Source organism: Brassica oleracea, chromosome C4 (assembly GCF_000695525.1).
Source record: "Brassica oleracea var. oleracea cultivar TO1000 chromosome C4, BOL, whole genome shotgun sequence".
Taxonomy (NCBI): Eukaryota; Viridiplantae; Streptophyta; class Magnoliopsida; order Brassicales; family Brassicaceae; genus Brassica; species Brassica oleracea.
The window spans coordinates 12,487,828-12,502,067 of NC_027751.1; the positions used below are offsets into that span (position 1 = coordinate 12,487,828).

General features: G+C 39.0%; 2 protein-coding genes and 1 pseudogene across 5 annotated transcripts; all 3 read right to left on the reverse strand.

Annotated features, from left to right (window-relative positions):
- Positions 1 to 3,189: 3,189 nt before the first annotated feature.
- Positions 3,190 to 6,110, reverse strand: LOC106336664 (PTI1-like tyrosine-protein kinase 2). Of its 4 annotated transcripts, none has more exons than XM_013775568.1 (8): positions 5,959 to 6,110; positions 5,137 to 5,258; positions 4,748 to 4,998; positions 4,537 to 4,663; positions 4,180 to 4,453; positions 3,952 to 4,084; positions 3,767 to 3,853; positions 3,190 to 3,655 (listed from the first exon to the last, which is right to left on the reverse strand). In XM_013775568.1, exons 2-8 carry the CDS (start codon positions 5,228 to 5,230, stop codon positions 3,530 to 3,532), a joined length of 1,092 nt encoding a protein of 363 aa, XP_013631022.1. In that variant the 5' UTR covers positions 5,231 to 5,258; positions 5,959 to 6,110; the 3' UTR covers positions 3,190 to 3,529. The 4 variants fall into 4 exon arrangements, with proteins under 4 accessions (XP_013631022.1, XP_013631019.1, XP_013631021.1 ...); XM_013775565.1 differs by having other exon boundaries at positions 4,748 to 5,001; XM_013775567.1 differs by lacking the exon at positions 5,959 to 6,110 and adding an exon at positions 5,757 to 5,860 and having other exon boundaries at positions 4,748 to 5,001.
- A 1,571-nt stretch (positions 6,111 to 7,681) lies between these two features.
- On the reverse strand, positions 7,682 to 10,513 carry LOC106340654 (probable myosin-binding protein 4). Its single transcript, XM_013779499.1, has 2 exons — positions 9,390 to 10,513; positions 7,682 to 9,158 (listed from the first exon to the last, which is right to left on the reverse strand). The coding sequence occupies exons 1-2, from the start codon at positions 10,402 to 10,404 to the stop codon at positions 8,008 to 8,010; spliced, it is 2,166 nt and encodes a 721-aa protein (XP_013634953.1). The 5' UTR covers positions 10,405 to 10,513; the 3' UTR covers positions 7,682 to 8,007.
- Positions 10,514 to 10,844: 331 nt separating this feature from the next.
- The window catches only part of LOC106338153, a 14,470-nt pseudogene continuing 11,074 nt past the window's right edge, over positions 10,845 to 14,240 (reverse strand).

A 14,240-nucleotide genomic window follows, 5' to 3' on the forward strand; every position in this document is an offset into this window, starting at 1 on the left:
TACAAATCCAAGATAAACAAGTCGACAATATCTCTGCCAAATTTCAGCTCAAGAAGAGAAGATCTCACCGTTGGATTTACCAAACACCCAAGACTGTCCCGCTGAAGAACTGTGACGACCAGCTTCACTAAAACCCAGACAACAGAAGATCCAACCGTTGAAATCCAAATCCCTTCGGTGAATCTCTAACCCACTGACTGAAGAAGCGTCCCACAAAATATCAGCCCGATCAAGTTCCGTTTGATCCTCCAAAACCAGTCTTGAAATAGCCTGACGAGTTTTCTCCTCCTTCTCTCTTCTTTCTCTCTTTTGTCTCTCTCTCTAAACTCTATTATTGTGAGTCTACAGTGCAAAGGGGAACAATACTAATTACTTAAGGTCATGAGAATTATTATGTCTCATGCCCACTTGGTTCTCTCCATCTAGGAGGGACCCAACAGCATTCTCTTCGTAAGTAAGGATGAGTAAATGCTCATCATGCTCATATCTCACTTTATATGGGAGTGTAGCACAATAGAAACACAAAAAGAAGTCACATTCGATACAGTTCAGAGTTTGCAATGTCTCTTTTCCGCACATTGAACATGGTCTGTATCTTCCATGTTCATTGCTAAGGAACAAAGGATGTGGGTGGCATTGATGGTCGAATGGTTCAGATATTGCAGCACATCGCACGTCTATGCTTATAGACTCAACCGCTTTGCTACACATATCTGAAACCATACGAAAAACGATCACAATATCCACAAAAGAAACAATTTTTGGTGTCACTCACTTGTAGAATAAATGGATAAGGATGGGTTATATGTTGTTTTGTTCGTGGAAGATTTGCACATGCTTCATGAAGTACAAAATCACACTTGGATTTCATACATTTGTAAATGTCACCACCATAAAATGGAAGTACGCATGCGTGACATCGTTCATCATACATAATATCAGTGGTCGTCTTTTCAAACTTCATGTGATGTGAATGACTGAAATGTTGTATGATTCCAGCACTTATCACTTCAAAAGAATTGAGATTTTCATATTCTTCTTCTGGTTCTTCCTCGAGTTCTTTTTCATCCCACAATCTCTCCGAATTGCACACTTGGAGTGCACTACATAAGGGCAATCTTTATTGCAAGAATATTTTCCATAATTGCCATCAACCTCTTGACGACAAACTCCACATGACAATATTCTAGGACCAGAATATGTAAAAGAAAGACGGTGGTTATGAAGCGATATTCTTATGACAAATGGTAAGTAAATACAATTTTTATGGACAACAAAATCACATTGAAGACACACATAGATGAGAAACTTGCTATCAACTACCCCACAAACGTCACATATCAAGTCAGCTTTTCTGGGAAAGTGGTAGAGGGTATGCTCATGTCTTTTATGATAGTTCATGAATGAGGGTTTTGTCGCGCAAACAGGATCCAAACTAAACTTACAAATAAAACAATAGTAAAATAAATTTGTAGGATAATCTCCACAACTTGAACTACAATAAGAACAAGTTGTTTTCTGAACATCGACACCAAAGGAAAAGGAAAAACCATATGTGAGAAGTTGGAGATGGTGTTTAGGGTGACAAAGAGATTTGATTAAAGGGGGAGACTCGACACATTCTTTGTGGTAGGGTACATTATATTCATTGCAAAAGTAATAAGTTGAACCAATTTCTTGGCATTGACAGGCACCACAAAAAGACTCATCTGCTAATACTTTGTTGTTGTACCAGTAAAGAGGGTTAAGAAGGTGGCCAAAGTAGCTATAAGGTAAAGAGCTTTCTGGTACGGCAAATGGATAATAATGAGGACTGTCGACTATCTTAAATTTAGCATGTCTATCATAATTCGTGCGAGATGAGCATTTGTATCGCAAGGAAGGGCAAACGAGGATGATGGGTGGAGGAAGTTGGATGGAATCCATGGCTACACAAAAGATTTTCTTACCTAATATATATTGAGAGACTAGAGTTTAGCTGTTCTGATTTGTGACTATAAATACATAAAATATGTATTTTCGATCAAAAAAATAAGAGCCTTAAATATAAATATCTTATATAAAATTAAGCAGGTATCTTAAATATTGATAACTTCACTCAAAAATATTTTAAAGTATCTCATTTGAAATATTTTTGAGTAAAACTTTTAATATTTGAGATATACCATCTCACTATTATATTATTGTTTTTAACATTTTGTGAGATATCACATGTGAAACATTTTTGTGAGATCACATGTGAAAACGTCCCAATGAAATGTTATTTACCATATTTTAACCGGGTGTTTGTGGTCTGGTGGTAAAGAATTCACGACTGTTCCGCTACTTAGGTTCGAGTCCTGACCATTGTCAATTAAAATGGAGGTGAAAAAGACGATCCCTTTAGATGCTTTCGGCGGACTCTCCGATTTAGTTCCAATGAACGGTCATTAGATGATAGTCAGGTCTCTTTCAAAAATATCCAGGATCATAAAAAAAAATTACTTCACTGAGTCTTTATGAAATTCAAGGTTTTTAACTTTTTATCAACACAAATGGTCAAAGCATTTACGACCAGCAAATAGAGATTCAGTTGAACGGAAAGGTTTTACACTTTCAATAATATAATTAAAATTTGGCTAGCTCACATGTTTTTTTTTTGATCAAAAGCTAGCTCACATGTTAAAAGTTCATTTTAACTAATAATATGACAACCGACTTCGTTCGGTACCTTGTAAACTCCTTCATCCTTGTCACCAAAAACAACCAAAATGAAAAACCATCTTATAAATTAAGCTAGCTGGATATTTCCAGAGTGGAAGAGGGTTAAGACTTACTTAGCTGTTCACTTCCACCGTATCTATTTGTGATATATATATGAATATTCTCTCTTACGATAAACTAAGTTGCGGTCAATTAGAGTTCAACTATCATCCACGACGCTCTCACTCATTTGCGTTTTGGGGATGGGTGATATAATGGTGTTTGTTTAATACACAATGAAGTTTGTGAGTGAGTAATTTCTGTTATTTTTATGATTTTGCGCACTGATGACTGAATCAGAACTTCGGATAAGCTTAGAGAATCGACAGTTTATATGGCTGGGGTTCCGGAAGATATCTCGAGCTCCCTACACTATTTTTTAGGGACAGTTCACAGATTCTCTGTTCTGTAATGCATACACTTTTCAGGCACTCCTAAAGAAAATAATTTAAATGGTCGAATCAAACCTTAAGAGAGTTGTCACCAGAGTCGATACAAATATTCAAATGATCCCTTTTATCTATATAGAAAAATAAAAGAACAGCAAATGCAATACATCATTGTTCTCCTCCACGACAAGCACAGCCACAAAAGCCTGTTTCAAATCCGGACATTGACATATGCAAAATAAAAAATCTGTCCCCCTTCACACCAAAATGCAAACTAAAATTTCCATCCCCTCAAATAAATATATGATCTTTTACTTTTTGTGTTTTAGTTTTCTTCCCCAAATCAGAAAAAGATTCTAACTTTGTATGAACAAGGAATCCAACTCTCTTGCACAAACTCAGGGTTCCGTTACTGGGACTGGCGCTGGAGTTTTGAGAAGTGGCTGCAAAGCTTTCACAACTATACTCATATTCGGTCTAAACTCTGATTCATATTGCACACACAATGCTGCCACCGCTGCTAGCTGCATTGCCCACATTACAGAAAAGTTTAGAGATTAAAAAAAGGACAAGGCAATTTACTTCCAGTGATGCAAAAACTGAGTTATTTTCAGTCATGGGGTGAAGACAAGTACCTTAGCTACTGATTTAGGAGGATATTCTCCTTTTAGCTTCGGATCAACACACTGCTTCACTTTGTCTTCACTGAGTCTCGGTGTAGCCTGCAATAATAATAAACAGCAAACTCCAACTTATAAGAGAGGAGATTAAGACAGAGCAGGATACAGATTTGGACAGGCACTGATAAACAAAAACATACCCAGGTTACAAGACTTTGTTGGCCACGTGGCATTGTATGATCTACAGGTTTCCTCCCTGTCAAAAGCTCTAGTAGTACAACCCCAAAGCTATACACGTCACTCTTCTGTGTCAACTGTCCAGTCATAGCATATCTGCAAAAATGGGAAGACGCACGTGTTAGCTGCCTCGTCCATACTTTAATCTGGATGCAACAGAAGTTTTGACGGTTATAAGGAAGATTACTTACTCTGGAGCGTGATAGCCAAAGGTGCCCAAGACTCTCGTAGAATGAAGACGTGCAGCATTGTCAGGAGCTTGATTTGAGAGATTGAAATCAGCAACTTTTGCTTGATAGTCTTCAAAAAGAAGCACATTGCTAGATCTCACGTCTCTATGTATGACAGGAGGCTGAACCTTCTCATGAAGGTATTCTAAACCCCTAGCTGCCTCAACGGCGATCTTCACCCTCGTTATCCAGTCAAGCGTTGGACCTGGCTGTGCACCTTGTACTCCCTTCCTACCTGTTATAACAACACATTTCAAAACCCATAGATAAAATCAATTCTATTTTATAGCACAAATGGGCTGGGAAGCTCAAGCATACCATGTAGAACGTCGTGCAGTGATCCCATTGTTGCAAACTCATAAGCAAGAACACGGAGGCTCTCATCGACACAATAGCCGACCAGCTGAATGAAATTCTCATGCTTCAGTCTTGAAACCATGGAAACCTAAGAAGACGCAAGCAATAAGATGTAAAGACAAGTTTCCCTGGAGAATTGAAGCAAAAAAAAAAAAAAGAGAGAGGTTATAACCTGACTCAAGAACTCGGTGTTTGTTTCAGCTTCAGGGGCAACATCGAGTTTCTTCAACGCAACTGCTTTACCATCACTTAGAGTTGCGTAATACACCCTTCCGTAAGATCCTTCACCAATAAGTGACTTCGATCCAAAATTGTCAGTCTTTTCTTTAACCTCTTCCACAGACAAGAGAGGAACTTCAATGGGAAGAGCTTCCTTGGGCGCCTCAGGTTTTGCAACAGCTTGTGGTTTTGGCGTATTGTTGGCTGCTGCATGTGTGTGACAAGCAACCAAACGTATTCTAATTAGAAACATACAAAGCCTCTAGTACACAAACAGTAGGCACTATAACCTATTCCCAATAGATCAATAAGTTCAAGGGAAGCCTCTTGTCTGCAGCATACCTTGAGATTGCTGCCATTGAGTTTTCAGATGTTGCTCATCGTTAGATACATCCGAATCTCCTGAACTACGCCCACAACAGATCCACCTGTGCATGCTTGTTCTCTTCAGAGCTTTTTAGTTCCTGAAATCGTTCAAAACCAAGTCAACATGTATGCATAAAAGAAACAATCTTCTACTATCTCGCCGCCATAATAGCATCATCACTTGAAACCTAAAGTGTTATATTCTCACAGGGAACTACTTCCTTGTCTCAAGTTAACTGTTTTGAGAAGTGATCCCAATATTATTCATGTATATAATACAAAACAACCTAACAAACCACAGTAACGCTTTTCCAAAACAGATCAAGATTGCAACTTTAATAAGCACAGCTTTTGTAACAAAACGTTGGTTAATCTCTTGAACTCGTAGGATTTAATAAACAAAAAATCCAGTTGCTACAAAGACAAGAAACCCAACAGCAATATTACAATCAAAAAGAGACAAAAAAAACTTTTGTCGGCAGATGATGTCGGCAATAGTCAACTTAATTAGCGAAATTGGATTCAAAGATCAGAACTTTCAAACAAGATGCGTTACCCAGATGAGAAATCTACTCGAATTAGAAAAAAAAACATACAGTTTGAATCGAGCTTGAAACGAGGAATGGGGGCAGAAACGAAATCGAATCAGAAAAATGAAGTCTAAGTAAAGAAAGCAAAGATGGGTCTGACTTGAAACGATCCAACGAGGTAGAAGATCGACGAGGGAATTGATCCCCTAATCTAAACACAAACAGAAGGAGTAAAAAATAATAATATATAGGAAAACTCTTTCTTTACCGGTTTGCACAAAACGTGTCTACGCTGAGACTTCTGTCGCTCTATTTCAAGAGGGGTTGCTTGCTTGCGTATGATTTGTCTCCTGTGTGGAGACGAGAGGAGATGCGTGAGTGGAGAAGAAGGAGAGCTTTTGTTTTGCTTGACGAGAGAGAGATGGGCAAACGCGGGGGGAAGGGATATAAACCGGCCAAACCGAAAGGAAAGCCTTAGCCGACTTTATTTTTTTTCTTCTTCTTTACGTTTCTAATTTCTAATCATTTTTTCTTCTATTCATTTTTCTCCTATAATTGAATTTGAAACCAATCACTCACCCTTTTCTTTGTTGCTTTCTTCTTGTGTTTTAATTATTTGAAGAACAAAAACTCAGTTTATCTAATAAATATTTAATTTTGAAAATACCAGATAACCTTTTTTTTTTGTCACTGATATTCCAGATAACCTAATCTACGTAAAATTATAGTTCAGGAGTGTTATTCAATCATATATATATTAACATAGTTTTAATTTAAATATAATTCACCGTTATTTGAATGATGATTTCAAATTTTATTTTTAAAAATAGTGTTGTTCAACAAATAGTAAATCAAGTTTTAAAAATTTAGCGTTAAATCATCTTTTAAAGATTTTAGAGTTCTTTATATTTTAATTTTTTAAAAGTTTTAAATTGATTTTATTGTGGTGACTCATGACTAAGTGACTGAAATCAAATTTCAAAACACATCATATAGATTTTGGAATTCACCAACTTAAACTATTTTAAAATTTTACAATTGCAAAACATAGATAATTTATTTTAAACCATTGACTGAATAAATTATTTAGAAAATTTCATACCAAATTATTATTAACATTAAAGTATCAATATAAATCGCATTAAAGTAAGGTTGAATTCTGATTTTGATTAATTCCATTATACTATCTGTAATGCATTATTAGTGAAAATGGTTGACGTGTATCTGCTCTGTCCCAATCATATTCATCCATTTTCTTTCATTTGGATTGAGCATGTGTAAGAGCATGATTAACCAGGGTTTTTTAGGATGGAGTTCTTAGCGGAAGTTAAGAAACTGTTTCTTAACTTTTAACTAAAAAAACTAAGAACCGATTCTTAAATAAGGACTCTAAGAACCGGTTATTAAATTCTTAAATAAGGACTAAGAACCGGTTCTTAGACCATGATTAACCCGGGGTTCTTAGAGTGGGGTTCTTAACTTTTAACTAAAAAATTTAAGTACCGGTTCTTAAAGTCTTTATTTAAGAACCGGTTCTTAGTTTTTTTAGTTAAAAGTTAAGAAACAGTTTCTTAACTTCTGCTAAGAACCTCATCCTAATAACCCCGGATTAATCATGCTCTTAGCTTTTTTAGTTAAGAACCGGTTCTTAAATAAGGACTCTAAGGGCAGCATTAACGGGGACGCTTAGACAAGTGCTAAGGGGTGGGCTCCATAGCAAAAGAGGAAGCAGCAACGCCAAAGACGCCAGATCAAGCGTCGTGTTTTTTCAGTGCTTGCACTGTTTCACGGACCCGACTGACATGTGGCGGCCCGCGATTGGTTCGTTTTTAATTTTTTTTTTTAAATTAGACAAAAAACTAAAAAAAAAAAAAAAAAAAAATTTAAGCACCCCAAGCGTTAATGGTGCTCTAAGAAACAGTTTCTTAACTTCCGCTTATAATAATATAGTCTCTGTAGTCTTGTGGTTTCAGTGGGGATGATTGGTGTGTTCTCCGATCCTTTAAATAACACTAACAAAAGGAATAATAAATGATTCGGTTACAGGCAAATCATTCATCTTCTGTCAACCTCCAGAGCTTTGTCTTCAACTAACTCCTAACATCTCCTTATTATTACATACAGAAGCTCTCCAAATGTTTAAAATCTCATTCTCTAAGGTAACAACTCCTTCTTTCCCTTCCTGTGTTGCTCGAAAGAATGACTTTCCATGTTGGGAAGATTATTCTGTTGACTCTCCTTTGACCATCACTAGTCTCAGTCCTTGGAGCTTCCATTTTCAGCACTCTTGTAGCTTCTGGAAACGTTGAAATTTTTTTCAAGCATATGTTGGAACTTTCTCGCTAGTCTCATCAGTTTCTGAGTTTCCACTCGTTTCTACACCCTCAAGAACTCCCATGCTGGCGAGGATCTCTTCTCTCGACTCATCTGGATACTTCACTCTATAGTACTCCAACTCCATCTCGAGATCTTGTATCTCCTTTTCCCTGTCAGCCAAAACGTCGTTTGCTCTCTCAAGCGCATCGACGTCGTGCTCGGCTTGCTCGTCCATCATTCTCAGGTACTGCAACGCTTCCATCTGGAGAGCCGCTTTCTCCTCCTGCAGCCTTGTGATCATTGCCATCGCTTCGTTTGTAGCGATTGCCGACGCATTTCTTTCTTCCTCTAACTCTTTGCTTAATTCTCTTAGACATTTCCTGTCGTACTCTAGCTGTTGCTTCAGCAGATCAACGAGACTTTCGCCCTCGATGTCGCTGCTGATGCTTGCAAAGGACTCCACGGATGCAGAGTTTTTTAGCTCCGGTGGTTCCTTTGAAGTGGATTGAGTTTCTGTTACCTTTGAGGAATCTTTGTCGCTATGTTGTAATGAGGGTTCTTGGCTGGAGAGTTTTGGTGACGTCAAAGGATCAGTCTCTTCATGATCATCTCCATGCTCTTCTTTAACTGAGTGTTCTTCTGTGGCAGAACCAGTTGCATTGTTTGATGTCAACTGTTCAGAGGCTCCATTGTCCACATCATCTACTTCATGACTATCTTCTACTTCCTCACTGGATTGTTCTTCAGCTGAGACAGATACTTCTTTTGAGGTCAACGGCTCCGAGTGTTCGTTGACCTCTTCCACTTCTTCATTACTGAAGTACTCTTCTGCAACATTCTTTTCATTAGTCTCTTTTTCTTCCTCACTAGACTGTTCATGTGCTGGAGCATCTGACGTTGACGGCTTGCAATCTTCTTCAGCTCCATCTTCCTCGTTATCTGCAACAGAATCAGGCTGATGAGCAGACACTTTTTGCTCCATAGTTGCATCAGATTCTTCCATCTTCACATCCGAATCGGATATGTTTTGAGCAGAGTCTGCGGAATCATCATGCTCTTGAATCTGGAGTTCCTGAGAGGCAGAGTTTTCTCTACGACTCAAAAACTCTCCACCAGAAGGAGATGAGTTGCCACTTGGCTCAGTTTCATTATCTGAAAGAAATAACTTCATATTAAGGAACAATATGACATGAATGCACGACCAATCCTTGTGCAAAACCGAATGAAACATTGGCTTTAGGCTCCAAAATATTTGAAGAAAATTACATAGACCCCAAAAAAATTAATTAAATTTTTTAATAAATAGCCTATGGCTTCCAAAATCTCAGGACCGACCTGCATGAATTCATAGATTTTGACTAGTGTATCATGAGGTAAACGTACCGTTTTGTGTTGATGCTCCTGCATTGTCCTCTTGAGGTAAGTCCAGTGAGAATGGACGAGCTTCACTCATAGTTATAAGTTCAAAGATTACAGATGCATGCTCTCCTAGTGGGACAGGTGGTTGGTCTTGAGTCTTATCTACAATCTTACGTTCATGCATGGGAGATCCGACGTTTTTATAATCTTTGTTCTTATCCTTATTGTCTTGCACATCCTGTTTACGCTTCGGTGTCTTCTTGTCTTCAAACGATGTCCTAGACCGAGACTTGCGAACACGTGTCTCAGGTGGATCAACAACATTGAAGTCAGTCATCTGGAGGAAAGCATCATCATCTGTAAACAAAAAGTCAGACTCAGAGCCGGAGTGAACCTTCAGCTCTGTGTAACCTGCGTGAGCCACACCGTCGCTGCGGCTTCCAGCGTCAACATACTCACCACCGCTCGTCGCCGGTCTACGATCTCTCATCTTCTTCAAACTCCCACCGCTTCCTCTTCGGGTAAGATGATGCCTCGGAGCAGGAATGTTAGGTTTAGAGTTTCTTCCACGAGAGCCTAACCTAATCAGTCTCTGCGTATGGTGCCTTGCCCTCCACGGTTTATCGCAGCAAGAACACGACCTAAGGTGAGCAGAGTGGCTTGTGGAGAGCAGATCATACCCTAGCTTCCCTAGAAGCAATCTGTTCACGTCTGGATTCGGACCGGTCGTTTTGGTGAAGGACAATAGACAATCGTTACACATTCCTCGGCAGTCGGCGAGCTTGTTGTCGTGGTTTAGACACGACATGTAAGATGAGACCTCTGATCTGTGGTTTCTGCAGATGAGCAGTCTCCAGTGGAGAGGATGAAGGATCTTGGAGCAGAGGAAACATGGCATCTGCAGTCTGCAGTAGCGTGCGAACCAGACGAGGAGATAGGAGAGGAGAGCGTCGATAAGCATGAGGAATATGAGGAACCATTCGCATGCTGCGTAGGTTAGCACAGGAACCTTTTGATCAAACATGACATTTGGAACCATCTTTCAGACTGGTGGTGACAGTGAGTTCTGGAGAACATTAAAACTCATCACTTGAAAGCAAAAATTAAGGGGCACAACTCAGAGTCTTGTGTCTGAGATTTGCATTTTCTTGAGCATTTGGAAGTGAAAACGTGAAAGATCCTAAACTTGAAAACTTGGCTTCAAGATTAATCGGCCAAACAAACTTGTTCAACGATTTGTTATTTCTGGTTTCCCTAAATTAGTGTACGTTCTTTTTTTGGATGAAGAAATGGTCAACCGTTTTTTTTTGGAATTACCATACATTTTAGAGAATCTTTAAGGCAAGAAATATACCATTCGTTTGAAACACACATGTAAAAGACTAAATCATAAACAGCAAAGACAAAGCATACTGAGTATTAAAACTGCATCACATATATGAACTACTCATAAACTCCAATAAGAGGTAGTTGTTGGTTTTAGTCCTGGTTGTTGGCAGAACTCCTACCACTTAGTATGTGGGAGACCATAAGTCCTCTGCTGAAGGCTTGATTAAACGGGAGCCTTATTTGAATCTCTGGACCAAAGAACATGGACATCATTGAGATAACAGCAAACAAGATGAATCCCATCATAAAGTCATATCCCCACGCTAATTTCATTACTAAAGGCCAAAGCCCTAGCCTTTGAGTTAGAGGCTTGCAGGCTTGTGAGATCTGCAATGAAAATAATTTAGATGTTTCATTAAAACATCAATAACATTAAACAGACATTTGTGAACAAGATTACTTACAAGTAATAGTCCCCATCCGGTTGAGAGGAAGGAGACCATGGCACCATGCAGAGGAAGAGGTCACCGAACGTTGCAAGATGAACAACCGTGATACCAATGACATTTATCACGGATGTCAGGAATACCACAAGTTTCGTGGTCCTGAATGCGCAATGGGAGTTCGTCCCGCCTGGACTCGCCTCACCCAAAACCTGTGGTAGTTATATATCAAAAGTAAAGCCCTTTGTTTATATCTTAAAGTGAGAACTGTTCAGAAGCTACGTACCTTCACAATGAGCATAATGATGACAACCACGAACCATGAACCCACGTAGATCTGAAACATTACTAGAACTAGTTAAACAAAATTAAAAAACTCTCATAAACTGTAAACAAGAAAACATATATACCCATATACTATGATTTTCTTCAAATGCAGTGAGCTGATACACGATCCCATATTGTAATACGAAAAATCTCGAAGCTAGGATAACCTCAATAGTCACACCAAGTACCCCTGAGTGTCGAAGATGTCCTTGTTCTTTTTCCCACCAAGACTCCCAACTCTTCTCCGATGGAACACCAAAACCCTCAAAATCATGTTCATATATCCACTTGGTCCAGTCTTTCCAGTCATCGAAAACTTTTTGCCACTCAAAACCAGAAGGGTTGAACAAGAAAGGAGCAAAGAGAAATGAGCCCACCATGAACCATACTGAAAACGTAATTAGAAAATGGGTAGAGCCAAGCATGTGGTACACAAGCAGGAGGACCACCAACTCAAAAGCCTTCACGAAATGACTACGGGAGTAGAATCTGTAGTTTTCAGCAAACTTGGCATGGGATACCACAAAGCCACGGCCAGTACCTCTGTATTCTGCACCTCCATGCAACAATGTTCTTCCGTAGTAGTGAGCTTTTGTCCCAAGTTGAAATGTGAAAAATACCGGACCAAGCTGAAACTTCTAGTCGCCAAAGATCGTATGAGTGTGTGCAAAGCTATTAATAAAACAGTACCTTCGTTTTATTTGTTTCTTAACTTATGAGATCAACATACATTATAGATCTCTTTATATAGGAACTCTTAACTTGTCCTAATACACTTGAGACTAGGAAACTTATCTTTATCCTAATCTTTAAGTTATTCTACTTTCCTTAATGAATAACTTGTATCCTAAACTATCTTATTGAAGCTTATCCACAACATTCTCCCTTCTAAGCTTCAAAGCGTTTTCACTTAGGTCTTGAACTTAAATCTTTTCTCTCAGTTCCTTAAACTTGATTCTTGCTAAGGCTTTAGTTAGGATGTCCGCTTTCTGTTCGACTCCGGGTATGTGCTCAATGTCGATCTCGTCTTGTTCCACACGTTCTCGTATGAAATGGAAGCGTTTATGGATATGCTTGCTTCGACTGTGAAAGACAGGATTCTTGGCCAGTGCAATAGCTGATTTATTAATCACACGAATCATTGTCTTTTCCATCTCTTTCCCTGTGATTTCACTCACCAAGTCTTGTAGCCAAATAGCTTGTTTAACAGCTTCAGTTGCGGCCATAAACTCCGCTTCACACGAAGATAATGCCACTGTGTCTTGCTTCTGAGAACACCAAGTGATTGGCGTTTCTCCTAGGCAGAACAAATGACCTGTTGTGCTTCTTCCATCGTCGGGATCGGTGTTGTGACTACTGTCACTATATCCAATGAGCTTCTTGGATCCTCCTTGCTTGAATGATAACCCATAACCAACTGTTCCTCTCAAGTATCTTAGGATTTGGTTCAATGTTTTGCCGTGTGAAGCTCTAGGAGAATGCAAATATCTACTTAGGATGCGAACAGAGAAAGCCATGTCAGGTCGTGTATGCATAAGATATCTGAGGCATCCGATTCTTCTTCGATAGAGTGTTGCGTCAATCTCCGGTTCATCTATTCCTTTGGAGAGTTGCAGACCAAACTCCATTGGTATACAGGTTGAGTTGCAGTCATCCATTGCAGCTTCCTTTAGTATATGTTGAGCATAGGCTTCTTGTTTGATCGTGATGCAGCCAGAACTCTGTTTAACTTCTAACCCAAGGTAATAGGTTAGCAGACCCAAGTCGGACATCTCAAAGTTACTCGACATATCCTTCTTGAACTCTTTTATTTCTTTTACAGAAGTTCCAGTCACAAAGAGATCATCAACGTAAATAGCCACTATAAGTAGTTTACCTCCATCTTCTCTTCGATACACGGAACTCTCCTTTGAGCACTTCTTGAACCTGAGTCGTTTCAGGATCTGATCAAGCTTTGTGTTCCAAGCTCGTGGAGCTTGTCTTAGACCATAAAGCACTTTAGAGAGTTTGAAAACCTTATGTTCATCTCCCTTCTTTTCAAACCCTTCAGGCTGTGAAACGTAAATATCTTCATTCAACTCACCGTGTAGGAAAGCTGTTTTGACATCTAGATGATGGATCTCCTACTGATTTGCTGCAGCTAAGCCAATTAGAAGTCTTATCGTCTCTAGTTTGGCTACAGGAGCAAATACCTCGTCAAAGTCGATACCATGTTCTTGTACATAACCTTTTGCCACAAGACGAGCTTTGAACTTGTTGATTGATCCATCTGCGTTTCTTTTTATTTTAAACACCCACTTGAGGCCAATGATCTTCAATTATTTGAGTTTCAGAATTTTAATTTATTGTGCATTTCTTCTAATTTCTAATGTTTCTTTAATTTATGTTTTTTTTTTCAAGGCGGAAGAAAATGATGGCGAGCCGGTTGATGATCTCGCCCTAATGAGGAGGGCGTATACGAACAAGAAGACCGGCCAGATTGATGACGGTCTTGTGAGGGACGTGGTCGACCTGGTCCAAACTCAGGTGGTAGACGAAGTGTCTCAGCTTCAAACCAAGGATGACGCTTCGACGGCTTCGACCAACTTGTCCCGGTTTCGAATCAACGAAATCGTTGAATCAGTAAGTTCTTTTTTTTAAAGTTCAATTTATTTATTTCTTGATTTTTATTTTATCATCAATTTATATTATGTAAATTTGGCTATTTATATTTCAGTCGGTTCCAAAGAAGAAGAGACGTTTGGTCGGTTTGGGTCGTCGCTCCCGGTCGGCTGCT